This window comes from Osmerus mordax, chromosome 5 (assembly GCF_038355195.1).
Source record: "Osmerus mordax isolate fOsmMor3 chromosome 5, fOsmMor3.pri, whole genome shotgun sequence".
Taxonomy (NCBI): Eukaryota; Metazoa; Chordata; class Actinopteri; order Osmeriformes; family Osmeridae; genus Osmerus; species Osmerus mordax.
In genome coordinates, this window is record NC_090054.1 from 21,999,987 (window position 1) to 22,027,784 (window position 27,798).

The 27,798-nt window shown below is 45.0% G+C and overlaps 1 protein-coding gene and 1 long non-coding RNA gene across 7 annotated transcripts in view; one reads left to right on the forward strand and one right to left on the reverse strand.

Annotated features, from left to right (window-relative positions):
- Positions 1-3,146: 3,146 nt before the first annotated feature.
- On the reverse strand, positions 3,147-7,124 carry LOC136943550 (uncharacterized). Of its 4 annotated transcripts, XR_010876689.1 has the most exons (5): positions 6,980-7,124; positions 6,251-6,398; positions 4,951-5,179; positions 4,378-4,700; positions 3,147-3,509 (listed from the first exon to the last, which is right to left on the reverse strand). It is a non-coding gene; the product is annotated as an uncharacterized lncRNA (long non-coding RNA). The 4 variants fall into 4 exon arrangements; XR_010876690.1 differs by lacking the exon at positions 6,251-6,398; XR_010876691.1 differs by lacking the exon at positions 6,251-6,398 and having other exon boundaries at positions 4,951-5,183.
- A 19,165-nt stretch (positions 7,125-26,289) lies between these two features.
- Positions 26,290-27,798, forward strand: part of LOC136942915 (phosphofurin acidic cluster sorting protein 2-like) — a 42,800-nt gene continuing 41,291 nt past the window's right edge. For all 3 annotated transcript variants that reach the window (XM_067235970.1, XM_067235971.1, XM_067235972.1), the window contains exon 1: positions 26,290-26,590. In XM_067235970.1, coding sequence (XP_067092071.1) covers positions 26,379-26,590 — 212 coding nt within the window. In that variant the 5' untranslated portion in view covers positions 26,290-26,378. The remainder of the gene's footprint in view (positions 26,591-27,798) is intronic.

Sequence of the window (27,798 nt, forward strand, 5' to 3'; positions counted from 1 at the left end):
GTCCTACCGCTCAGATGAAGCAGGATGTAGTCTGCTTCTTGTTCACAGATGTTAAAGTATGATGAAGGAGATTGGAGAAAACAAAGAAGACTGAATATTATCTTATTAAAACACAGTTATTATAAATGATCAACAACCATTTTCGGAATTTGTGGAAACCCCTGAGGTACAACATCTATAGTGTGTAGGAAAGGGGATGTCATCTGCAGCTGTTCGGTTGTGACACTCTACGTTCTCTTCCAATTTATCGTCCTGAGATTATAATCTGTCTGTGAGGTGTGAGATTATAATCTGTCTGTGAGGTGTGAGATTATAATCTGTCTGTGAGGTGTGAGATTATAATCTGTCTGTGAGGTGTGAGATTATAATCTGTCTGTAAAGTGTGATATTATAATCTGTCTGTGAGGTGGCGCTGCGTCAAGGTCACCTGTGTGCAGCGCTTGGCGCCAGACAGCTCTGATGAGAATCAAATAAGCAGCTGTTGAAGCGCAGGGTGGAAGAAGGAGATTATGAAACATTAGACGCCACTGATGCTTTTAACCATCTTAGATATTGTTAATGAGGTGTAGAAACCATCCTCTGCTTGGTTTGGTTCCATGAAGGCATGTTCTGAAGAGGAGATGATCACTGGTTTCCATGAAGGCATGTTCTGAAGAGGAGATGATCACTGCAGGATTTGTCGATGTGGAAATTAAAGAAATGGGTCTTAGTGTCCATAACTTAATTAAGATTTGTATCAACTCAACTTCAAAGCTTATTTGTACATCGCAAGGGCCTTTGAATATATATTTAGGTTTAGTTACAGTAATGCCTGCAGAATAATTCAAATATTTTTCGGATCATGTTGTTTCAAAAGCAGTGATCCCACAGTGCCTTCATTAACGCTTAAAAGCCAGTAAGATAACATCTGCTAAAGAATAGCTGTGTGGATATGTGTTAGAGAGCATGACTCAGAGCATGACTGCAAATGAAGAGGTCGTAGTTTTGATTGAAGGATGAAAGTGTCAGCCAAAAGAACGCATTCTCTTATTTAGGTTTAAACCTCCGAACTTGTTTTATATTCTACATGATGTGGATTCTCCACAGTTGAACTTTGACAGTGTTTCTTATATTCCTGTGTTTGCACATGACCTTGGATTAGGGTTGACAGATAATTGCAGCTTCAGTTGACACTGGTTGCAAAGGAAAACTTGTTATCATTGACATGTTGTGTCAAAGTAAAAGTCAGGAGAGAAATTAATGTGCCAACACGCCCCTTAGTCGCTCAATACCTTCAGGACCCTGAGCTCTGAGCTACTGTATTCCAAACCATTAAACACCTGATCCCCTGAAATCCATGACACAAAGAACCAAAATTAATTTCCAGCCATGCTTTTCATTACAAACAATGATCGTCTTGCCCCAGTTTTTACTCCCCTATAACATCACTAGTGTAATATGGGGTGTTCAGCTGGTATTGACCGATGTCAGAGAGCAAAAAAGGAAACCCAGGTTTAGAGGAGAGGATTGGAGGAGGAGGGGAGGAAATGGGGAGGAGGGATATTGCATTTCGACTGTGGATATGGGGACTGGCCTAGAATGCAGCAGGTTCAATTTGAAGGGTCTGATTTGATTTGGTTTCTGCTCAGTTTCCGTCTTGGCAAAAACACATCAAAACTAAATCCAGAGAGAGATGCCGTCTGTGCTCTCAGCGCTGCTCTCAGAGTGGGACAGTATTTTAGATCATGACAGCTTGAGGAACTCTACATTGTAAAGACGTCTTTTACTTCTAAAGAAGCCACTTTAAATAATGTTGAAGGGTTCTGGGTGCACTGACTTGGGTTGGATAGTTCTTACCAGAAAATGATGCTCTTAAAACAAGCAGCAGTTTATACATGTGTTTACAAGACAGATCTGCAGATAGCACGGCTGACGCTGTACCAGCAAGAAAATAGTCAAAATGGATCCAGGTTCCTCTTTATTGACTGTTGGGGGGGTTTGTAGAGTTGAACATAATAATGTTGGGCCAAAGATAAATGGTTAGATGCTGGGTGTTTAACTACAGAGAGCCTGGAGGCTGTCGTAGAGAGAAGTGAGAAACTCTGTCCCCAGCACTGGACTCTGGACAGCCAGTCTTCTTGGATCACATCGCAACATGTTTCACAACAGGCAGACTGTGAGCTACTGCAGGGGTGCAGTAACTGAGTCATATTTTACTTGTTCTCTTTAATGTTTAAAGAGAAGTTAGAGGTGTCCGAAGGTATGTATATGGGGAGAGTTCAGTGTCCTTTTTTGGAAGTCATTATAACAAGGATTTATTTATTTATTTGATGCATAAAATAAAATCTTCTGTAATTGGCTGCGTATATGAGAAGAGCAGTTCAGAAAATCTAAGGTAAGAGGTAAGATACTTGGTTTCTTGGCTTTCTCGATAGCTTAATTATTGTATGTGAGAATAATGTTATCACATTAACACTGCACTTGTACAAATTCATGGCAACGAGAGTGCTAAAGAGAAACTGCTTACTCTTGAGACCAAAGATAAATTTAGTTGCACCAAAGTTCTCCTGGAGTTCTGAGAGTTTCCAGCTCCCGTGGGTAGCAGCCCCACTGGGAGGCTTACGGGAAGATATCCCACCATGCACCTCTCCAGCCAGCTCCTCCGATCCACTCACAGATCCACTCCTGGAAAGGTAGTAAGATATCCTTCAAAGGAAGTCCTCAGAACCCTACTCCCCCGCCCACCCGACTCCCCCGCCCCCCCGACTCCCCCGCCCCCCGACTCCCCCGCCCCCCTCCCCCTGCAGATCCTGCCCTACTTCCTGCTTTCATTTGTGTATCTTTCCATCCCCATCCACCTCCGCAGTCTCTACAAGGCGTTTCATTCCTCCTCGCCTTGAGCTCTGGCTCAGATGTTTGGGTTTCTCCGCACGGTGGATCCTTAAAAGCTGACAGAGCGTTTCTGTTACCTTGGCCCAGGTGAAAAAACTGCATTTCCTCTCAGTTCTTTCCCACTGGTAAACAATGTTGCTTTGGAAAGACCACACAGAATGTAGCACGTAGCACGACACACAGAATATGAGATAGCACGTCTGGCACGCATAGACAAAAGCCTGTTTTACGGCATTCAGAATAAATTAACATGAATACACACAACAGCAGCGACAAATTGTATATTTCGTTTTTATGGCATTTGAGCAAAACGGTCGTGTTCAGATTGGCTGCAGATGTGTTTGACATTTACGTTCTTGTTTCATTGGGCTGATTGGCTGTCTAGTGCTAACATCCTGATTGCAATTTGAATTCATGATTTACAGCATGTTGAACAGCGTGTTTCTGTCTTCCTCAGCTGAGCGTGGCTCTGCCCAGGACACAGGACTCACATAACCACATCCTCCGACTCGCATCACAACCAACTTGTGCCGCCATATTTTCATCTTTGGCATTTGAAAGAATAATCAGCTGATTGTAGCCTGTAAGAACTGCGGTCTCTCCAGCTTCCTTATCACCGCGCTTGGTGACCTTCAGCGCTGCGGAGGAAGAAGGAGCCATCAGAATAAATTACAGCTGCAGTCTCTGTCAGGCTGCCACTGCTGGAGGGACATGGAAGCATGGCAGCCCGGGGCTCCACACTCCACTAACCCGGCGTCACACACAGTACACACACACACAGTACACAGTACACACACACACACGCATGCACACACACACTGTACACACACACACACACACACTGTACACACACACACACACAGTACACACACAGTACACACACACACAGTACACACACACAGTACACACACACGCGTGCACACACACACTGTACACACACACACACACACTGTACACACACACACACACAGTACACACACACAGTACACACACTCACACACACAGTACACACAGTACACACACACACAGTACACATACACACAGTACACACACACACACACACACACACGTGCACACACACACTGTACACACACACACAGTACTCATACACACTCTCACACAGAGCACATTCACATTTCCAAAGAGGAAACCACAATTTTAAACAGTTTTGAACACATAATTTGGAATTCATGTTCTTTTCAAAGTATTTTTAAATCAAAGTATGAATAAACAGAGAACCCTGATATAGTTCTGTGAGCTCCGTGGTGCAGCCCTCCCAGCCCGCTGTTCTGTGAAGGAGCACCAGAGCAGCGGGCTTTAGCTGTAGTGTGGTGGGGAGGGAGTGGGGAGGCCAAACTAAGTGATCTCTCAATGATTACTCCCACCTTGCCAACCTTGTGACCCTACAGAGCCAGAGTACTTTATCAAGAGAGGAGACTGAACCAAGGCCTGGAGGACTGAAGCACATCCTCCAATCTCTAACCTTTTCTCTCCTGATCCACCCACCTCTCACTCCTGCCTGTCAGTCAACCTTGGATCCGTGAGGATGATCTCATCTCCCAGGCTGTTTCAGAAACCCCACAGGGTCACCCGTGTGCAGTGCAGTTTGATAGCAGGCCAAGATTGCTGTCCTCTTCAAGGGTTGCATCTGAGAGACACGTTCACAGCGGGTCACCTTCAAGGTCGCTGGTGCTGCTGTGTCGATGTGAACAAGCAGGGAGATCTTCTGCCTCAACGACTTGTCACAACACACTGAGAGAGCTTTCTTATCCTGAAAGGAGCTCTTCTGTGAGGAAAGGGGAGCACTGACACGCCGGCAGATCTCAGCTCTGAAGGAAGAGACGGCAGGGATCTTAGAAGAAGATTACTCTCAGCTTATCTTCTCCATCTGCAATTATTTATGGGCAAGGCGCAACAAAACAGCCAAAACGTTATTTTAAGCTACTTTGAGATGGTGGAATTAAAAGAAAAAACATCCCTCAACTACTTCTGCAGAAATTAAAACAAGACCAAATGATTGGCAATCATTTACGTGGAATAATTTTGTAATATAAAAACGATGAAGCTATAGCACAGTACCATCGACTGCAGAGAGAGGCTCTTAACCGCAGTAAACAGTCTCTTGCTGGTTTATTGTGGCACATCAATAGGCATCCATCTCCAGCCCTCTGGAGTCACTCATCATGGTGTCCTGGTCCATTTTCTTGTCAGTCAGAAGATAGTGGCCTTCGCTGGAGCCCTGATGGATGGCTTGCCAGGGGCTCTGGTAGTAGATCTTCATGGAAGACTCTCTATCTCCATGTTTCTGCTGACTCATCATGAAAAACACATCACATCTGTTAACTGAACTCTTTAATGAGCCTCAAACAGAAGGGAGGCCCACACAAGCAGACAGATTCAGTGAATACCATGGCAGGACATTCTGAAAGCAGATACAGTTGCCTACCAGGCAGATGTGAGGTACTGAAGGCTATATCAGTGTTGTGGTTTAGTTCTGACAAAACCAACCAAACATTTCTTAACAAGCACTCAATTCTCCTCCCTGTGGCCAAACAATCCTATGTATTCATCTCTCTGCCGACTGCAGATAAACCATGGCACTGCGATGTGGGCTGCTGTTTACAAACACAGCAGGATGATTATCAAACAAACCAGAAATCAAACTCGCTGACACATGACACACTTTCGAGCATATAGTCTAATAAGAGTTTTGCGTTTGTGATAGAGAAAGGGAGATATCAAATATATATATCTATATATAGATACAAAGCAAGAGCCGGTGTGTGTGTGTAGTGTGTGTGTGGGGTGCTTGCGTGTGTGTGTGCACATTTTAAGCATGGCCCCTGTCAGTGATCCCCCCAGACGATCTGAGGATGAAATGCCTCTGAGGCCTCAAGCCTGGTGAGACAAGTGTAGATAAGCGATTATGTGTAGGTTTTATTGAAACAGGTGATTTCTAGACCCCAGGCAGGGCGGGGCGGGGCGGGGCGGGGGCAGGGCGTTTCAGTGTTGCACAAAGACAGCAAACATCAAAACCTCCGCGAGCCAGGAGCCTCCTGCTGTTCCTGGAAGATCAGTCAGATCTTACATCTTACAGGAAAGTGTCAGATATGACATTTTCCTGAAGATGACACTTTTCCTTTAACAGAATCAGTATGATTCTGGTAAAACATAGAGACATGGAATTAGTTTTTTATCCCTGTTGGTTGTGTGTGTTTCTTTGCTGTAGTATTTTAGCGTAACAACAAATTATTATTACTAACGCTGTTTCTGAATTTCATCTGAGATGAAATGCACATCCTCGTGTGAATCTTAATGACCCGACTTTGTGGATCAGTCCAAGGTACAATAATAACACTGAATGTCCTTTTAAATCTACCTGAAAGCATGAACATGCAACAGCAGCAGCAGCAGGGTCTCTGCAGTGATCCCTGGAGGCGATCCCTGGAGGGGATCCCTGGAGGAGATCCCTGGAGGCGATCCCTGGAGGTAATCTTCACTCAGCTGAACTAAGATGCTCTTCTTATCTGTGGACGGATGGAAACGTTCTCTGGGGAGGTGAACTGTGTTCTACATCTTTTGACTACCTCACCACCTGACTCTTATCAGGCAAACACGCTCCAATTCATTGCAAAGCAATTACAAATGCGGTATCTGGTAATCTGGTAATAATGATTTTCGGAATAACACTGGAACTTATTCTGAATGTATTTACTTAGGGTTGTAATTGTGTTGTAAGTTAACACTGTGTGTTAGGGTGCACCAAACCCTCTCAGCTTTGGAAGCTCACTGAGTGAGTTCATACTGAGAGAATCGATGTAAAGAGGAAAAGTCTACAGATAAATGAGTAGATACAGCTGTTCACCTTGCTCGTTGTAAATTTAGCAGATTATGATTTTCTGCTTTCAAGTCACTATTTACCTTCTCTTTAATTCTATTTCTTTTTTCCAAAACACTTCATGAGCTAAAACCTCAAGACTTGCCTGAGAAAATCTCACCATCAGCTACCGTCACAGTTACAGTGCTGCTCTTCTGAATGAAACACAGATATATGGCAGTAAGCTCCTTCCCATATGGAGGCGATGCTGGGTAATTGCTTCATAATTACCTCCAATGTTTACACTCTGGACCATTTGCCTCACCAGCTGTCATCACTATGGCATCTGCCCTGTATCACCGCCTAGCACACCTCGCTCCTCCCGTGCCCACACACACCCCTGGTCCGAGGCAGGAGCCAGCACAGCCACATGCAGGTTGTGGTCTCCCACCTGGTGTCACTGTTTCAGGAAATATGTCATCCACACACAGGAAGCGTGTTGTCCACAGGAAGCAGAGGAGGATGTGTGGGCTGAAGGGTAGTGTTGTGGAACACTGTGCATGTGATCATGCTGGAACACTGTGCATCTAATCATGCTGGAACACTGCATCTGACCATGCTGGAACACTGTGCATGTGATCATGCTGGAACACTGTGCATGTGATCATGCTGGAACACTGTGCATGTGATCATGCTGGAACACTGTGCATGTGATCATGCTGGAACACTGCATCTGATCATCCTGGAACACTGCATCTGATCATGCTGGAACACTGTGCATGTGATCATGCTGGAACACTGTGCATGTGATCATGCTGGAACACTGTGCATGTGATCATGCTGGAACACTGCATCTGATCATGCTGGAACACTGTGCATGTGATCATGCTGGAACACTGCATCTGATCATGCTGGAACACTGTGCATGTGATCATGCTGGAACACCAGCTGAGGGGGTTGCTGACAGCTGTTTGTGTAGCAGACACAATGCACCTAGAGACCATGTAGTTGTTGTTGATGTTTGCCCAATGAGAGACCACAAGCCCAGAAATCACAAACAAACTGCGACTGGGGTGAAAACACCACAGAAACAATTACTTGAACATCATGATCAGGTTGTGAGTCGTTGTATACTGGTGGGGTTAGTTATTGAACATCATGATCAGGTTGTGAGTCGTTGTATACTGGTGGGGTTATTGAACATCATGATCAGGTTGTGAGTCGTTGTATACTGGTGGGGTTATTGAACATCATGATCAGGTTGTGAGTCGTTGTATACTGGTGGGGTTATTGAACATCATGATCAGGTTGTGAGTCGTTGTATACTGGTGGGGTTAGTTATTGAACATCATGATCAGGTTGTGAGTCGTTGTATACTGGTGGGGTTATTGAACATCATGATCAGGTTGTGAGTCGTTGTATACTGGTGGGGTTAGTTATTGAACATCATGATCAGGTTGTGAGTCGTTGTATACTGGTGGGTTAGTTATTGAACATCATGATCAGGTTGTGAGTCGTTGTATACTGGTGTATACTGGTGTATACTGGTGTATACTGGTGGGGTTATTGGGGTTATTGAACAGAAAAGGTAATTGGATGTCTCAGCCAGCTTTTTGTCACAATCACAAAAATCAGTTTGCTTACAGAGAAGGAAATCTGCCCTATATTCAGCATGAAGCTGCATGGACACGTGACAGCTCGTCTAACTAGCACATAGTAGTTCTGATTCCACATAGTAGGGACACTGACTTCTGATTTACTCAGAAACCTTTTAGAAGTATGATGGGATTCTTTTGACGATACTGTTTACAGAGAGGACCTTGAAGTCTGCATGTTTGTAATTCCCACATCTCAGTCTGTAACTGACAGTGAGGTGAAAACAAAGGTTGATGACTGATGGATTTGAGTTATTTTTGAGCTTTGTTCTCAACATTTTCCCACAGATCTAAGAAACCGTGGAAAGTGTGAAGACAAGAGACCTTGAAGTCACAGTGGTCACAGGTGTGACTCTATAACACGGAAGATGAAGAAATAAATTGCATCTGACATGCAGGATGAAAGTGGAGAGACGGGAATAGAAGCCTACTGTGAGTCAAGGGGGTGAAAGTGGAGGGAAGGTCATTACAGCCCGTTAGGTCATTACAGCCCATTAGTTGAAGGGGTTTTGGACGGCACTCTGGCTTTTCTGGGTGTGAATTTGGGTCTCAGGGATTATCTTGACCTCATCTATGAATAATTGGAATTGTAAAAGTGTTTCATGGTTGATTGACCATCTCTCATAGATAACTTTTCCATTTTACAGATTTAACACAAAAGTGTCCTTGCAGTGAGAAATGGCTGCCAGTAGAGCTTATCCAGAATGATGACGAGAGGTCAGATCACCAAGTCAATACCCACTGTGTTAGGAAGGTCCTAACTAAATCGTTAGGTAGTGAGTGTTGTGCTGGTCTGTACCCATCTGGTGTAGGCTCTGTCTGCCGCTCTGTCTGCCGCCCGGCAGGAAGCACTAGGGAGATTGTTCTACCAGCTTTAATTAGACTGGGAGCCAAAGGGGGAGATGAGAGCTTCATTTTATTGATATTCCTGGCTGAGGCACTAAAAACAACACCTAGCATCTCTGAGAGAGACGTTTAGAGTTGCTGGGTGGTGGACTACGGGAAGTGTAAATCAGTTTCATTTTTTGCCTCTTTAGAAACCTGGAAATTTTATTTTAAGACGCTGGCTCAGCAAAATATGGGCCACTGAAAAAAGGACATAAAGCAAACCTAAGTCACAGAGCTCGCTATAAAGGACAGAAATATCAAACTGACGCAGGGCTTAAATATTGATAATCACGCAGTGCGGAATCTGTGGAGACAGCAACATTTTAGTTTTATGATACTGAGCTCATACTACAAACACAGTTAAAGAGACTGTGATGATGATGAAAGGCACGATGTCAGAAACACTGACTCACATATACATGTTTTATGAAGTCCTTGGAGTGAAACTCACTGTAAATCACTTCTTGAAATCTAGCCTGTAACCGCGCCTTGTGTATTGGTGCAGTGAATTTTGATAAAATGATAGAAGACAGATACTGTTTATCTCAGTCAGAAGCTGAGTGTGTGTATGTGTGTGTGTGTGTGTGTGTGTGTGTGTGTGTGTGTGTGTGTGTGTGTGTGTGTGTGTGTGTGTGTGTGTGTGTGTGTGTGTGTGTGTGTGTGTAGTGATACAGGCATCTCTCCGGTATTCCCCTCAGGCTCTTGAATTCCCTCCTATGTGGGTGCAGTTTACCACAGCTGTGATGTCACTGAGACACAGATGAAGATGTTGGCAGGTGGCCTAACAAGCCTCAGGATAAAGGTTCCTGACTTGAAAATGTCTCCTGACTCAAAAGGATGTCTCCTTTGTGCCCTCTTTCAAACTCCACCCCCCACACCAGCTCTCTCTCTTTTCTCTCTCTTCACTTCCCCTCCTCTCCTGTTTCAGGTTGCTCTGATCCCCCACGCCCTGAGGACAACTTGGCCTTTCCTCCTCCTCTCTGCCCTCCCTCCCTCCCGGCCCTCCATTCCCCTCTTCTCATCCATCCTCTCTCCCCTCTCTCTTACCCTCTCTCTCCTCCACTTTCCCCTCCCCTTCCCTCCTCTCTCCTCCTCTACCCTCCTCTCCCCTCCTCTCTCCTCCTCTACCCTCCTCTCCCCTCCTCTCTCCTCCTCTACCCTCCTCTCCTCTCTCCTCCTCTCAGCCCCCTGTACCCACGGTTGCACACTCAACAAAGCTCTTTTAGAGAGACACATTCATTATTCAATTCACACTTTCAATGATTCATGGAACCATGATAGTCTGTTAACATGGCTGTGTCATCCGTTTGACCAGCGTTAAACACCTTGGTTGACCCTTGACTGGCGCTTTAGGCACAATGTCATCCTACCAAACATTCTGCTGTGTTTTACATGAATCCAAACCAGCGAAAGGGAAAGTGCTAGAAGCAGGCATGTTTCCGTTCTCATTTAGGAGGCCTGGGGAGGCAAGTGTTTAAAGGAATTCTCTGCCTTGTTAACCTTTGTCTTTTAATCATTCTGGGCACTTTAAAAGCCTGTGCATCATCTTCCATTTACTGTAGCGAGGGGAAAGCCCTGAAACTTCCCTAACCCAGACGCTGCTTCACTACAGCCGCCTCTCCTCCAAGATCATCACCCGTTTGAACACAGCTACTGCTTGCATGACATTGAGCCAGCTGTACCCTGCTGATGTGTTTTGTAGTTCTGCCAATACAGAATCTTTTTTTCGATTCTGAGATTGAAAGGAGGATGTGGTAGAACTACTGGATCATCTCCAAGTAGAGTCCCCTTATTGATTTTACCCTCGTAATGCACTTATATTGCATCCTCCAAGACCATTAGACTATTCTTGTGTATGTTATGATCTTTGTAAAGTGCCTACAGTAGAGGCACTCTAAAGAAAATCAGAAAATATTATATTCCGGTGTTGAGAAGCTTCTTTTAAAACTTCACTAAAGTTTGAAGGAGATAAAGTTTTCTTTATGTCTCGTGAATCAAGATGCAAAGTAATGCAACTACGTCTCACAGGATTAGCAGTCTGAAGATGAGTTACCTGAAAACCAGCACCTCAGCCCCCGTCAGGCCGGGGGCAGAGCACAGCAGGGGGGGCTACAACAGCTCCTGAGGCCCCCAAGGAGAGGCAGGAGGCAGGTACTCTATGCCAGTACCTCGAGAGCATTGTGAAAACCGGAGACATAATCCTTGTATGTGTACTGTATACTTGGCTCATAGAGCTGATACTGTTTCTAAGAGGCAGCAGCAGAGGTGAGACAGTTCAGGGGTGAAGCACAGCACCTTTTGCTACAAAGTGACAGGAGATTTGTCACAGGAGATCAGACCCTGTTCTGTCACATCTTTGGACCCAGATTCTCCATGGGCCTGGGCTGTCACAGCATCCTCTGCAGCAGAGACAAGGTGTACTTTAGAATGCACAACTGGGGAGCGGAGCTTGTCTGTGTCCGCAGCTCACAGCTCGCAGCTCCTTCGGGGAGAAAAGACCTTGAAGTGCTAAAATCCACCAGTGTTTGTTTTGCTGCCCCAGGCAGCAGGGCAGGAAGAGTCTGACTCTCACAGACTGACAGCAGGCCTAAACACAGTGAGGGGATGGGACACCTGCAGAGCTGAGGCCGGCTGGGACAGCCAGAGTCATTAAGTTTTAATGTGACAGGTCACCTCCTACAATATTGATATCGTGCTCCACACCTGCAAAACACGGACTGTACCCATGCTGGCTGGAGGGCAAAACAGAACCGAACACAGACTATTAAACACTTTTAACGCCCAATTCCGATGTTCTGTTAATGAGATTGCAGCTTCATCCTTTAGTCAAAATAGGTAACAATTTGGAGTCCCAGTGCAATAAATTAAATTTCTCCTTGTGGCTGCGTTTCATCTGATTGTCCTCACTGTCTTGTTTATCGCCTCGTTAGCAGGCCTCTAACAAAGCTCTGTGGTTCTTAACGAGGGGAACCGGTGCCGTGGCAACGCTGCTGTTAGCCCTGGACCGGCAGAACCTGCAGCCAGTGAGAAGTGGACTGCTGTGACAGTGAGGCTTTCACGCGGTGACAGATGCATGCACTCAGCGCTTCCTCCATCGCACCACCAACACTTTGGAAAGTGCTGACCCTGACAGATGAGATACAAGTTCCCAGCCTCGCTGAGACAGTTTTAATGGACAGATTTCATCTTTATATATCAGAGAAGAGGCAGACGGAGACAAACTTTGCGAAATGTGAAACGGATACTGCAGACTCAAAGATCTCCAGAGATTTTCTCGTGGCCAGGGGCTATGGATGCGTGGTACAGCAAACTTTCAGATCCCAGGAGCTGGAGTTGATATATACAGTGAAAGAGAACCTTTTAGCAGAGCGTTTTTTCAAATCTATAAAAATGCTTTTGAATACAGATACAAAAATCTTTGTGTTCTTTATTGACAACTGAATACACTCTTAAAGCAGTTTGGATAATATTGGGCATTTGCCTCTTTAAATATATATCTTTTTAAATGGATCCATTAATGTGAGACCATTTGTTTTATTAAACAACTATACAGGACATATGCCTTGACTGCTGTGAATAAGCTGCAGGAAGTGGGTAGCACCAGACAAACAAGATAGAAAATCAAGTCCTTTTGATCAAAAAGGCCCTTATCTCCTTCACAGACCCCAATCTGACCCTCGTAGTTTATCCTCTGGGAGAGCATAACCCAGGACCTATTCTCTGTGTCATTAACCCCAATCATTATTTCCTTGTGTGAGTTCAGTAAAAAAAAATCAGCACTTCAGCTTGGTATGTGTTGTGAATATTATATCCTTTTGTTGTTCCACTGTGTGAATCCTCCTTGAGCTGAAGGGAGGTGAAGACACTTTACTGGAAACAAACGGAATGTCCAGATGAGATTTGTAAATAAAAATATCTTCATTAATTAGCAATCCTGTTTCCATAACAATTGATTCACCAACTATTCAAAAAATAAAGAGTATTGTAAACAAGCAAAATAAGAAAGCGTTCTAGGATAAGCAAGCCAAGGTATGGAGACTGTTCTCTCCCAGCCAAGCCCACTTCTAGGCCCCAGGACACCTCCTTTACCTTGACCTTTAGAAGGAACAGAAATTAACCAAACACACGAACACACAATCAAATACACAATCAAACACACAATCAAACACACAATACTGAAAATGGCCACAAAATGTAAACAAAGCAGTACCTTTATTACAACACATTCCTACAAGATGATTTTGTTGGCTGCCTCAGGTGAGCAGGCTCGCGCCTCAGGTGTTCCTGGGTGAGATCAAGACGCTCATGCATCCTGAAGGCTGTCAGAGAGAGAGAGTGAGACAGAGAGAGAGAGAGAGTGAGACAGAGAGAGAGAGAATGAGAGAGAGAGAGAGAGAGAGAGAGAGAGAGAGAGAGAGGGAGAGGGAGAGGGAGAGGGAGAGGGAGAGGGAGAGGGGTGTTTATTAGTACGAGTCTTGCCTGAGAGAGAGAGAGAGAGAGAGAGAGGTGTTTATTAGTACGAGTCCTGGCTGCTCCTGATAAGCCTGAAAATGGCGCTTCAGATATGATGTATATCACGCTGAGGTTGTCGCGCGTCACGGTTGGAAGCAGAGGTTCTGCTGAGGCGTCTTCAGACGCGTGAAGAGAACGGGTACGGTTAGTTCTGACTGATCAAACTACTGCCGCGAGCAGGCAGGTACTGTGTGTGTTCTGCTGACGACTCTTCCCCATCTGGGCATCACAGCAAATCAAGCTCAGAGGTCTGAAGCTAGGAGATTCCAGCAGCTGCCAGTCTTGTGAAAGGGTAAACAGACCCGACACCTTTGAGGAAGCACTCAGTTAAGAAGTAACTTTATCCTCAATCCCATGCCTGAATTATTTATACGAGGCAATTATGTATTCTATCTAATAAGGGAGTCACTGTAGAATGTGTGCATGGGAGTCGTTTCTTTGAACTAAAAAATGCTGGTTATGTTTTCCACAGACAAACATAATGATCTCATGCATCACCGGTGAAAGCTTTCTTGCATGTTCTGATTACAAATGACGGTTGCTTCTCATTGCTTTCAAAACTACAGTTCATTGAGAGCCAGACAGTTGTGGTTAGTGTTTGATCACTTACTGGCATGATTTCATTAGATGAATGGCATCGTTACACTGAGCTCAGAGATGAAACGTTAGGAGAAATAAAAGCCCTCAGTCCTGCAGACAGCTGCTGGTCTGATTAAGACATATATTGTTTAAGAAACATTTTTGAGGTTATTATATAATTACAGTGGAGTAATTGTTGTATTACTAAGTCATATAATATCTAGTGCAAGTAATTACTTGCATACTTGCTTTAATTGCTAAATTAAAGTATTCTACTGTATAAAAGTATCTAATTAGTTTCACTACTTTTGTAAAACATTTGTTGTGATTGCATCCTCATTATAATCCATGTAAATGTTAATTGAATCAATCCCAACTAATAATAGATCAAAACGTCTTCAAAACGTTTCCTGTTTCTAATTTAGAAACAGGGAAATGCTCAAAGAAAGTCACATGATGTCCGTTTATAAATGTCTTGTTTTTGTGTTTTCAAACAAACGCTAGTTGCAGTGTCTTGTGGGCTCGAACCCTAGGCGGCAAACCAAGACTTTATATTGGCAATTTATATTTATTAGTCTCATTTATGTATTTATATTGATTTGTTGCAGACAGGCAGAACTGCACGTCCTTGGGGCCATACACCTGCCATTTCAACTTCATAGTTCCCGGTTCTTGAGCCAGACACACAATTCCTGGAGTTATAGCCTAGACAGATTAACCCTCGTGCTGCCTTCGGGTCACATGACCCAAAGGTTCATAACGAACCATCGTTGTGTTTACCCAATTTTACCCAATACAAAAACAAATTAAAATAATTTTCTTTTAACCTTTGCAATGTGGGGGGTCTGAGACAGCCTAGCTGTTAAAAGAAAATGCTTCACTTTGTCTTTGTATGCGGTAAATCTGTCGCAATACGACGGTGGGTCACAATGACTGATGGGTCAGAATGACCCGAAGATAACACAAGGGTTAAAATGCTAAATAGCTTATGTTTTGATTAGACATTGGTAAATCTTTCAGTGTTTTGGATGGTGAAACATTCTGCAATAAAACTACATCAGAAAGTAAATCAGATTTTGAAATTCAGATCAAAATAAGGCTAGATCAAAGCTCTTGTGCTTTCTTTCATTAACTGAAGGTTAAAATTACTCTCAAAGTCTTCGCTTCAAGGAGTTCTGACGCTTAATCGTAGCCTACCAAGGGCTATTTGGATCATCCCTCTTCCAGCACACTTCACGTCACAGTTTTACTGACGCAAGCCTGTTCTTACCGGTAGCACCAATCTGTAATAATATAGGCTATAGGCTATGCTAAATGAAAAAAAATATTCTGTTCTTGTTAAAGAGCAGAACAAGAGCGATGGTTTTTTCTATGGGGCGTGCTTAAAAGGTCTTTCTCTTAATTGGTGGAGTGATGAAATGCCATGTTGAACATTTGCTCCATGACTGAATCATCCTCCCTCTCCTCCAACCTCACCCTGATGACCTAACCAAGATGGATGTTCTGAAACGCCTGAAAGAGAGGCTCTCTTTGGTCTGGACCTCCAGCGGTTTTCACGCCAGTCAGGTCATTTGTGGGGCTGGTGTTCATGTTAGTACAGGGCTGGTGTTCATATTAGTACAGGGCTGGTGTTCATGTTAGTACAGGGCTGGTGATCATGTTAGTACAGGGCTGGTGTTCATGTTAGTACAGGGCTGGTGATCATGTTAGTACAGGGCTGGTGTTCATGTTAGTACAGGGCTGGTGATCATGTTAGTACAGGGCTGGTGATCATGTTAGTACAGGACTGGTGTTCATGTTAGCACAGGGCTGGTGATCATGTTAGTACAGGGCTGGTGATCATATTAGTACAGGGCTGGTGATCATGTTAGTACAGGGCTGGTGATCATATTAGTACAGGGCTGGTGATCATGTTAGTACAGGGCTGGTGATCATATTAGTACAGGGCTGGTGATCATGTTAGTACAGGGCTGGTGTTCATGTTAGTACAGGGCTGGTGATCATGTTAGTACAGGGCTGGTGATCATGTTAGTACAGGGCTGGTGATCATGTTAGTACAGGGCTGGTGTTCATGTTAGTACAGGGCTGGTGATCATGTTAGTACAGGGCTGGTGATCATGTTAGTACAGGGCTGGTGTTCATGTTAGTACAGGGCTGGTGATCATGTTAGTACAGGGCTGGTGTTCATGTTAGCACAGGGCTGGTGATCATGTTAGTACAGGGCTGGTGATCATGTTAGTACAGGGCTGGTGATCATGTTAGTACAGGGCTGGTGTTCATGTTAGTACAGGGCTGGGGATCATGTTAGTACAGGGCTGGTGTTCATGTTAGTACAGGGCTGGGGATCATGTTAGTACAGGGCTGGTGTTCATGTTAGTACAGGGCTGGGGAGCACTGGACAGCAGATTCTTTGTATTTTTTATTCATAACCATATCCATGTTTATAAAGGGTGCTTGTCTGGGGGGGCTGTAGATGGACCAAACACAGTCGGTTCTGTACTGTTAAATGAATCCAAGAAAATGTTGTACTATTTTGAGGAGCATCCTCCTGGAGATTTTATATTGATTGCATCTATGTGGGGGGAGTTACCAAACAACCTCACCAAATCACACTTAATGGAAGCCCATTTGTATCGATCCCATAGGAGGTTTCTGCCCCTGTGTGGAACCAGCCCTGCTGGAAGCCTTCCTCAAGAGGAGGAAGGCTAGGGGGCCAAGCTAAACTATCGGACTCCACGATACACAAAAGCCTAATAAGCATGTCTACAATCAGTCATTATATTGTTTTTAATGGCAGGGACTAACAGATTATAATTACAAAACAATGAGCTTGATTTAACAAGCAATCTAGTCTGCAGTCTCTAATCAGTCTGTGGCAGTTCCGGAGACATCAAGGCCAAGACTGATATCTCCGGTCTCTGAATAATAGATGACATGGGTCTGCAGTGGTTGGGCTTGTTCTGCAGTGGTTGGGCTTGTTCTGCAGTGGTTGGGCTTGCTCTGCAGTGGTTGGGCTTGTTCTGCAGTGGTTGGGCTTGTTCTGCAGTGGTTGGGCTTGCTCTGCAGTGGTTGGGCTTGCGTGTTCATAAATCTGTAATCCATGCCTCAAGATGTGATAACTCACAACTAACACACAGATAACATCTGCTTTCTTATATCCTCTTTAAGACAAGATAACGAAGCATTTCATCCCAGCTTTGTTTGTATATCTGAGCCCTCTGCCTCAGCAGTACAAACGGTTTAAGTAATCACCCAGCTCAAACATGGAAACAAACTCTTAATATTTTCCAGATCCATACTTTCAAAGTTCACACTGCTAAAGTGCTGCTTATGCACAACCACACAGCTGTTTAAATGCAGGAAGGTAATGACCTGAATTTGCATGTATGTTTTATGTGCACATGCTCATACTGTCATATCTCTACATTCCTTCAGCCTGTATCTCTGTGTTATTTGGTATTTAAAGCACAGAGACATTTCAGAAGTTGGCCATATTGACTCTTTCAGAAGGTGCACTTTAATTAGGTTAAACAAACCCGTATAGTTTGAGTGTTCTGTGCAAAATTCATTTTCTGTTACAGTTGTTCTTCAAAGAATTCCGTGTTTCATAAGCACACAGTTATGGTAGTCTATTGCACATAGTTCTGTTCATTTGGAGTGGAAAAACTCAGATAAACAGAATCCATTCAGTATTGACTGAGACAGAAATCACCAGAGCTCTGTAGGTAATTGGATTTTTCTAGAATTTGCTTTGAACAAACATCCACAATACAGAATTTTGTCTATGGACAAATACACCTTTACAAGCACTGTTTCAACAGTCCATAACATCTTAAAATGAAACATTAAAGAATATGATGCGCACAGCATGTCTATGATTTAAAAAAAATTTGAGCAGCATTGCTTCCATAAGTCCTTGCCTCCTCAGGTGCAGAGGACAGAAGAACCGACGCAGGAGGGTTAGAGGTGCAAGGCCCCGTGTGGTTCCTCCTACCCCTGTTCCCTTGAAGAGGCTGGAGGAGGTGCAAGGCCCCGTGTGGTTCCTCATACCCCTGTTCCCTTGAAGAGGCTGGAGGAGGTGCAAGGCCCCGTGTGGTTCCTCATACCCCTGTTCCCTTGAAGAGGCTGGAGGAAGAACCCGTCAGGATACCAATCATTGCTTCTTAATAGTTTCCGTCACTCAAGTCAAACCCTTCCCCACCTGTTGGATCATGGAGTGAGCTCCCGTGCAGTACCGTTGTACAGTAGTCTGGTGTCTCTGCTCACGTGCAGTACCGTAGTACAGTAGTCTGGTGTCTCTGCTCATGTTCAGTACCGTAGTACAGTCGTCTGGTGTCTCTGCTCAGGTGGGCCTCTGTCCCAGCCAGGGATCACCCCCTCCTCTGGACTGTTCCTCTGTCCCAGCCAGGACACCTCTCTCCTCTGGACTGTTCCTCTGTCCCAGCCAGGGGTCACCCCCTCCTCTGGACTGTTCCTCTGTCCCAGCCAGGACACCTCTCTCCTCTGGACTGTTTTCTAAAGCCTGCCCAGCCTTGCACCTGCATAGCTGCCAAGCAGTAGTGGAGGTTGGTGGAACCTGAAGTCTGATCCTCACTGTGGTGTTTGAGGAGCGGGGCACGATGGGTACTAATGCTCCTCTGGGTCTCACATCTACATGGGGGGGGGGGGGGGGGGGGTGATGTATCCTCTTGTAATATTAAAAGCATCTTCCGTGCAAAAATTGAATGTCAGATTGAGTTATTCTTACGTTGAACAACTATGCAGATCTAATTTCTCCAAGTTAACCTTGTTAATTAGCTAGAGTCGGTGAAAATTCTGGTTTCCTGACATCCAAATTCCTTGTAAACAAAGTTATTTTTGGAGAGCCATAGTGCGGCTATTTTATTTATCTTATGATAGCTCTACAGTTTGTTTGCGATGTTTTAATGAGCCCACTAATGGGAGGATTTCAATGAGCCTGTCATCGGTTTTTGCATGATAAATTAGTGGTAGACAAACAAGCCCACCATTTGCAGAGTATGTGAAAAAAGAAAAACCAAGATTGTTAATCAAACCCTTAAGTGACATAGCAACAACCTGCCATGTCTCCACCCACACTGCAGAACAAGCACACAAACAGGCTCATTACCTGAGAGGCTCCCACATGCCTTCACTTGTGTGTTTCACTTGTGTGTGTGTGTGTGTGTGTGTGTCTGTATGTGTGTGTGTGCCTTCACAGAAATGGGACGTAGGTTTTGCTTCAGGCAACATAATGAAGCAGAGAGAAAACACTATTTATTTAGCCTGAAGTAGTCTTATAAATCTGTCATTTCAATCACGCACATTTTTCACATACACGCGCTGAACCCTCTATTAATTTCATCTAATACACAGAGGAACAGCTGAACTTTGATAAAGTTCTCCCATGGCAGCGATGGGAAACGCTGCTCCCCTCCTGCTCCTCCCCTGCTCCTCCGCTGCTCCTCCCCTGCTCCTCCCCTGCTCCTCCCCTGCTCCTCCGCTGCTCCTCCCCTGCTCCTCCGCTGCTCCTCCCCTGCTCCTCCCCTGCTCCTCCGCTGCTCCTCCGCTGCTCCTCCCCTGCGTCAGTCAGATCAGACGTCTCAGTGATCTGGGTGAGTTGCTGCTGGACAAGGTATCGTTGTGTCCTTGGGCAACGCATGGAGTGAGCTCCCGTGAGCTTCATCCTACTTGCCTCGGGGGAGAATGTCCCTGTACTTACTGTAAGTCGCTCTGGATAAGAGCGTCTGCTAAATGACTAAATGTAAATGTGTGTGTGTGTATATGTGTGTGTGTGTGTGTGTGTGTGTGTGTGTGTGAGAGTGTGTGTCTGGTACTGTGTCCTGGTTCTTGGTGCTTGAAGCCCTGCTTGTGGCCCAGCAGCTGACGGAGAGGCAGACTTCATGCTGCCTCCAAGGCTGGTCAGCTCCAGTCTGTCATGAGTAGAGGCAGGAGGACCAACTCTCTGCCTGCTCTTTGATGTTTGACATGGGTCACACAACGTCCTCCCTGCTGTACAGTAAGCTGGTTCAATATGCCTTTTGCCTAAGTGGATGCATTTAAATAAAATATTGCATATGAATAATAATTGTTTTGCATGTATATATTCATAGAATATTATGGGAAGAATATTAAAACAAGCTTATACCTTTAGAACAGGATTATCTGGCTGTTTGAGTCTGAGGGCTGGACTAGCCCCAGGCTGAATGAAGGAGCAGCCTTGAGAGGTCTCCTGCTGTGTCTGGTGTTGGGGAAAAGAGAGCTTGATGAAATGGGCATGGAGGCGTGTATGACCAACCCTGGTGTAGTTTGTCATCTGAGGGAATGGAGGGGGGGATAGGGTAGAAACAAAGTCAAAAGAAGGATTTTTTTTGAAGGATTGAATGGAACTGGGTTTGTGTGTAGATGGTGGATGAATATGTCCCCAGGGCTCATGAGTATGTGGGTTAAGAAAACAGGTCCCAGTAGGTCTGTTCACTCCTGTGTGGCACAACAGCTCACCAACCTGATGAGAACTCATCAGAAACTGAAGCAGCTTGTTCAGAGAGCAGCTGGGACAGCCCCCTGCTCTCTGGGAAATCTAAATGTAAAATCGACTCCTTTTAACAAAGGGTTTGATCTGAATGCTCAAGAGAGAAAGAGACAAGAAGAGAGACAAGCCAAGTGTGGGTCCTGCGTTTACTTTAATGTGGTTCCTAATGGAAGGAGAATCCTCTCCCAGTGTCCGGGCTGCTGTCCAGAAGGAGGTCTATTGTGCGCCTGCTTGGCGGTGCCCTCCTCTGCCTGCCTGCGCTGCTCAGAGACAAGAGAGCTTCTCACAGGAGACAGGCTTCATGTCGGCCTTTTGTTTTGCTGGCATGTTGCTCTTCTTCTCCCATGCTCACCTCCACAGGCGATTCATTCAACATCTTTGGCTGTCTCACCTATTCCTGCCAGTCATTGTCTGCTAGAAAACACAACGGGCGCTGAGAGTCAGGGGACCTGCTAGTACATTCTCCTCAGATCAATGGAGCTGCCACAGAATGAAAACACCCTGAATGAGAATGCAGATTTCGCTCTCTATGCAGATTTCACATCCTGCAAGATTAAGATGAGATTTTGAGCTGGCACATTATTAGTGCTTGTTGTGGTATTATTTTGAATTTGTGTTCAATCCCCCTCCTCCCCCCTCCTCCCTCCTCCTCCCCCCTCCTCCATTTTTTCACTACTGCCTATTAAAGATTTACCATCACCAAGGCTCAGTCCTACATGCCAGCCATGCCCAGGGCCACACCCTGGGGTTAATCACGTCCAACATCTCTTGACTTGTGTTCCTGATGTGGGAGTCAGATGGCTGAGCGGTTTAGGAGTCGGGCTATTAATCAGAAGGTTGTTGGTTCAATTCTGGCCGTGTAAAATGACGTTGTGTCCTTGGGCAAGGCACTTCACCCTACTTGCCTCGGGGAGAATGTCCCTGTACTGACTGTAAGTCGCTCTGGATAAGAGCGTCTGCTAAATGACTAAATGTAAAATGTAATGATGTCTGTGTGTGTCCACCTAAAATCAGATTCCCAGATCCCTGCTGTCTGTCGTGTGATTGATGTGAATCCAGCCTGCTGTCTCCCACACCAGATAACCCAGGCTTTCACATCAGATAACCCAGGCTTTCAAATCAGATAACCCAGGCTTTCACATCAGATAACCCAGGCTTTCACATCAGATAACCCAGGCTTTCACATCAGATAACCCAGGCTTTCACATCAGATAACCCAGGCTTTCACATCAGATAACCCAGGCTTTCACATCAGATAACCCAGGCTTTCACATCAGATAACCCATGCAGGCTTTCAGGTTCACCATCGTCTTTGTTTGAGTCGATGCTCCATGATAAGAGCTCTGAGGATCTCTCCATGAATAGCCCTCAGAGACCATTATCTGTCTGTGTGACATGGAGGTCTTTCATTCATTACCTTTTCCAGCTTACTTTTACTTTCATGTCATTAAACCGGTCAATATCATTAAAGATGGACTCGGATAATATAGAACTACATGTAATTTCTTAAAAAAATGTAGTATATTGTGCATCGATTGTTCTGTACGAAGGTGCATGATCCACGGGACACTGTCACCTTAATTAAACCTCTAACTTGCAGTGTTCACAGAAGCTTAATTACATCAGCAAGTTGCTGCACCCCTCGATGTGTTGAAGTGTGATTAGCACAGGGAGGAGACGGTGCTTATCAAGGAGAACGAGGTGAGCCTATGATGGATCGCCTCTCCCTCTCTCTCTCTGGACATGTGGCAATCTCTGCAAAGGATAACAATCACAGAGGACTTTTAAATTGTGTCTGACTGCTCACCAGAGACCAATCATTTACTGAAAGCCCAGCGTTCAGACTGAAGTCTGGGGAGAAAAGTGGGAACAGTGAGATGCATAGCAGTGCCTCTGCATCGAGTCTGGAGGGTGGACCGGATAGTGAGCCGTGGTTCTGAACCGGAAGCGCTCTTTGGAAATCGCAGACCAGATCTTTAAAATTAATTTATCCTATCACATATCACAAAAACAAGACTTGAGTCATGCAGAAGTTTACTAACTTTGAATGCTGACAGATTCAGTAGAGAGATGATGACTAATGCATTAGTAGTGTCAGGTTGTGGACTCTTGGGGAGAGATTACCAGGAACCAACTGACATACTCATCTCTCGTTTGCTGTTTCTCAAGTTCTGCCTCTCATGTACCGTGCCTTCACTTCCGAGCAGAGTCGAAGTGGGAGAATTGCAGAGGCAGATGTCACCTAAAGAGAAGCGACACTCAGAAACAGAAGCTGTTTTCTCTGCTGCTGGCTGCTGGGTTCCTCCCACGCACAGTATTTTAAACTCATCAGCAGAACAACTACCAACACTTCTCTTAGGAAATTGACAGAAGGCTTTAAATAATTCCAGCTTGCTTCTTAAGTGCCCTCAACTAGTGCCATTAAAAAAATTATGGATATCTACAAAGTTGTAATTTTTTCTGCACCAGTTGATTTCTCTAAAAACAGTAAACATGTTGTTTTGTTGTTTATTTATGATGCACAGCAGCAAACACAGTGATGGCAGAATGCTTCTTACTGTATATAGCTGATGGCCCATGTTGGCATAATGAAACACATGATGCAGCCTTAAATGTACGTTACAATAACCGCTGAGCTAACAAGAGTGAATGAGCTTGGAGCAACACTGCTGTCGCTGCTCTGCTTCTTCCCACAAGGCTTCACTCTGCTAGCTCCTCCCACAAGGCTTCCCTCTGCTGGCTCCTCCCACAAGGCTCACTCTGCTAGCTCCTCCCACAAGGCTTCACTCTGCTAGCTCCTCCCACAAGGCTCACTCTGCTGGCTCTTCCCACAAGGCTTCACTCTGCTGGCTCCTCCCACAAGGCTCACTCTGCTGGCTCCTCCCACAAGGCTTCACTCTGCTGGCTCCTCCCACAAGGCTCACTCTGCTGGCTCCTCCCACAAGGCTTCACTCTGCTGGTTCCTCCCACAAGGCTCACTCTGCTGGCTCCTCCCACAAGGCTTCACTCTGCTGGCTCCTCCCACAAGGCTCACTCTGCTGGTTCCTCCCACAAGGCTCACTCTGCTGGCTCTGGGCCTGTCTGACAGGACCTACCTGGATATTAAAACTGGATATTAAAACCAGCAGTTCAGACGTCACAGGCCGGTCTTTGGCTCTGGCCTAACTCCACTCTGATGTGATTTGAAGGGCATCTTCTCCCAGGTGTTGGCGTGGGAACAGAAACACTGCTTCTGTTGAGCCAAACTGTCCAGGGCTGAACAGGTGTCCTGAAGCCTGCTGGCTTCAGATCTGCTGCTGGTCAGTGTCTAACACACTGTCAGGGTGCTCTGGCAGAGCATCACCATAGTATTGGGATCAATCACTCATATTATGTTCTTGTCCCCACCCCCTCATGCAGTAGTGAGCTTTAACATATAGCATCCTGTCAGATAGAGAACTGACAACTGCGGCGGTGACAATGCTGAAATAGATAACAGACAATTGAGAATAATCATCCTGGATGTCTGCTGCAGAGGGTAAATAAAATGTGATATGCTCAGACAGAAAAAGAGAGAGGGAAAGAGAGCGAGAGAGGGCGAGAGAGAGAAGAAGAGAGAGGGAGAGAGGAAGGGAGAGAGAGAGAGAGAAATAGAGGGAGAGAGAGAAAGAGAGGGAGAGAAAGAGAGGGAGAGAGAGAGAGAAAGAGAGGGAGAGAGAGAGAGAAAGAGAGGGAGCGAGAGACAGAGAGAGAGACAGAGAGAAACAGAGAGGGACAAACAGAGAAAGACAGAGAGAGAGACAGAGAGAGAGCGCTTGTTTTGACGTAGCGAGGGTGCCACCTACCGGTGGTTTGAGCAGGTGCGTTTGCTGTCATTTTATGGAGGCAAGTTGTAGTTGGTCACAATGTGTGCTTCATGTTTTGGCTACTCGCAATGTTTTGTGGCTATCTTGTTGTTATGATCAGTGACCTATACACTTTGTAAAGCTCTCTCTTGGAAGTCGCTTTGGATAAAAGCGTCTGCTAAATGAATAAATGTAAATGTAAATGTAATGTATGTATGTATAATACAGCTTGTCCAGCTGTCCTGTGATGAGTTAGCAGACCGGTTACCAGAGGAGACTAAATTAACATCATCCAATATCTGTGTTTTACAGCTTACTTTATCTCTGTTCTTGCTGCATGACTGTGTTCAACCTCTGGTCTGCACCTCTCTGTGTCTCAGACCGTCTCTGGAGTTTCACTGGGAGTTTTTCCTTGTCTTCCTTGAGGGTTTAAGTTGGTTTAGGTGCAGTTCTTGGGCGCAGGTGAAGCCCTCTGTGAAACTGCTTGTCAGAGATGGGAAGTAACAAAGTACAAATACTTCATTGCTGTACTTAAGTAGATTTTTCTGGTATCAGTACTTTACTTCACTATTTATTTATTTTTACAACTTTTTACTTTCACTCCTTACATTTTTACACAAATATCTGTACTTTCTACTTCTTACATTTTAAAGCCAGGCTCGCAACTTTAGGTTTAATCTGTATTTGGTGGCATGCGTGCCTTTAAAAAAAATATATAATTTAAATATTTTCAAAAAAAGTTGTACAAAAATACAACGTTTGTGTCGTGATTTGTGAAAAAACGTTAGAAAAAAAGTTTCTAGGGGTTGAGAAAAATGTTTTGGCCAAAGGTTTTCATGTTTCGAAAAAAAGGTACGTTATGGATGAGATAGAGGAGTTACCGATAGTCGACATGACTGAGAACAGAGACATTCCTGATCACCCATGGCCATATGTGAGGGAGATGTTCTAAATTGTCGGTGTCAAAAAGGGTTCCTGGAAAGTGTCTTTTTGTGATGAGTAACATGATGTGAGGTTCAGTTACCAGCAATACATTCTTATTTACTTTAACTTGAGTGAAAAGGTGTAGTCCGTACTTCAACTTTTACCAGAGTCTTTTTAAACATGAGTATCTGTACTTCTATTTGAGTGAAGGATGTGTGGACTTTTGCCATCTCTGCTGCTTGTAAACAGGGATACACATTGAAAATATAACTTTACAGATATATGACTCATTTATCTTATGGCCACTAGGTGGCAGTAACCTACAAGTGATGCTCGACTGTTGCTGTTGTGTGCCAGTGTGCACACTGTGTTACAGAACAAGTGACCTAACTGGCGTTTAAGTAATTCAGACAGTGGCCATTAGAGGGTAGTTCATCATCATCATAATAATATGTTTTGATTTTATAATTTCTGTCCAGGCGTTTAATAGTTAGACAGTAATTCAGTAAACAAGAGTAAACAAGGGCTACTATGGTGGTGTTGGGGTCTTCATAACGACCCGGAGAGGCTCCCCCTACCGTTCAGGAACAGCACGTCGTCTTTACAGTAGGAACTGTCAGGCCCCGCCTATCAGCATCACCACTATAGCACATCAGTTCATCGCTGCTGCTTATAGTTTGTGAGAGAAACTGGAGCAGCGGGCTTCCCGGACGGGCTCGAGGCAGCATCAGCCGCGCGAGTCAGACACAGTCAGAGTTGCTTCCCAGGCAGAGGAGGTGATGATGGCGGCGGCTGTGGAGCGAGGAGGGGTTCGGGCCGCCTTCCTGAACCCAAGTAGTGGTGGCGCCGGACCAGCACCGATGACCGTCCCGGCTGGAGGGCTCACCGGGACGGTTGTCCAGGGTTCGGGGGGATCTGGACCCATGCCTGTTCCTATGAACCTCTTTGCGACTTGGGAAATAGACCGCTCGTCTCCAAGCTGTGTACCAAGGTATTGTGCTTAAACCCACTAATGTGGAAATGTTATTTAATTAGATGTTTCTCTGATACAAGAATGATAAGATAGTTCACTTAGCATTGGTCTCTGCGTTTTAGCACTGGGTGCGTACGGTTTGTACGTCTCTGTTCGCTGCATGGAGCAGGAGCGGCTGTGTGGTAGCTATGATAAATATAGCTAATATGTTGATATTCAAAAAAGAAAACACAGCAGAATGTTGTTTGATAGATTTCTCGTAATGTTCTAAAATGTTGTGAGTTTTAAATGTCAAATGCATTTTATAACCTGGTGTTTTCAGTCTCAACTCTCAAATGTCTAACGTTAGCACGTGGAATTTTTAAAATATGTTTATAATTGTATTGATTATTACACCTCAAACGTTAACGATTCACGGTTCCGTGTTGGCGGGTCTTTTGCATTGAACTATATGGTCCTTTGGCGTACTGTATACTTCAGGGTACGAAGATATTTGATATGTTAAACCTTCCGTCATAACTACCCGGTCCAGAAACGGCGGTGTCCGGTTCACAAAACGCGTAGACCCGCTGTAAATAGTAAGAGACCGACACGCTGTTAGTTGAATGCACAGTTACAGGAGGCTACATCGATGATGCACACTTTACAATGTTGAATAAATCAGTTCCTTGTCAGAATTGCTTAGCAAAACATTTGCAGCCACACTGATTCAAATCTCAAAAGACAAATTTACATAAATAAATAAAAACGCGTAAACACGCTATGGCATGGAATGACAACCTGTCTCGTATGAAAAGCTTTCCGTCTGGTTTTATATCTCAGCGAGAGCTCCAGTATTTGAACAACTTGAGTGACTCATGCAGTCATGTCTGGTCTGCGGCTGCTCTACGTTGCCACCAGTGGTTCTGTTTCACCCTCCATTTTCAGCAGCATCTTCAGTGACAGTACTGGAATCACCATGGCACACGGGGCTTGACGGGGATTGTAGCATTTCAGTCAGCGCACATCTCCAAGTCCTGCCCCCCTCGGGAGGTGTGTAGGGAGCGGGCCAGCTAGTTTGTTGATGTCCTGTGTTGGTAAACATAATTGGGGGAGCAGTCATTGCTGCCACCTGACTGGGAAAGCTCACTGAAGCTCTGGGCACATTAATCAGCTTTGACCTAGATGTGTCCTGGAAGAGAAGCAGGCAGGGGGTGGCTGTGTGTGTGTGTGTGTGTGTGTGTGTG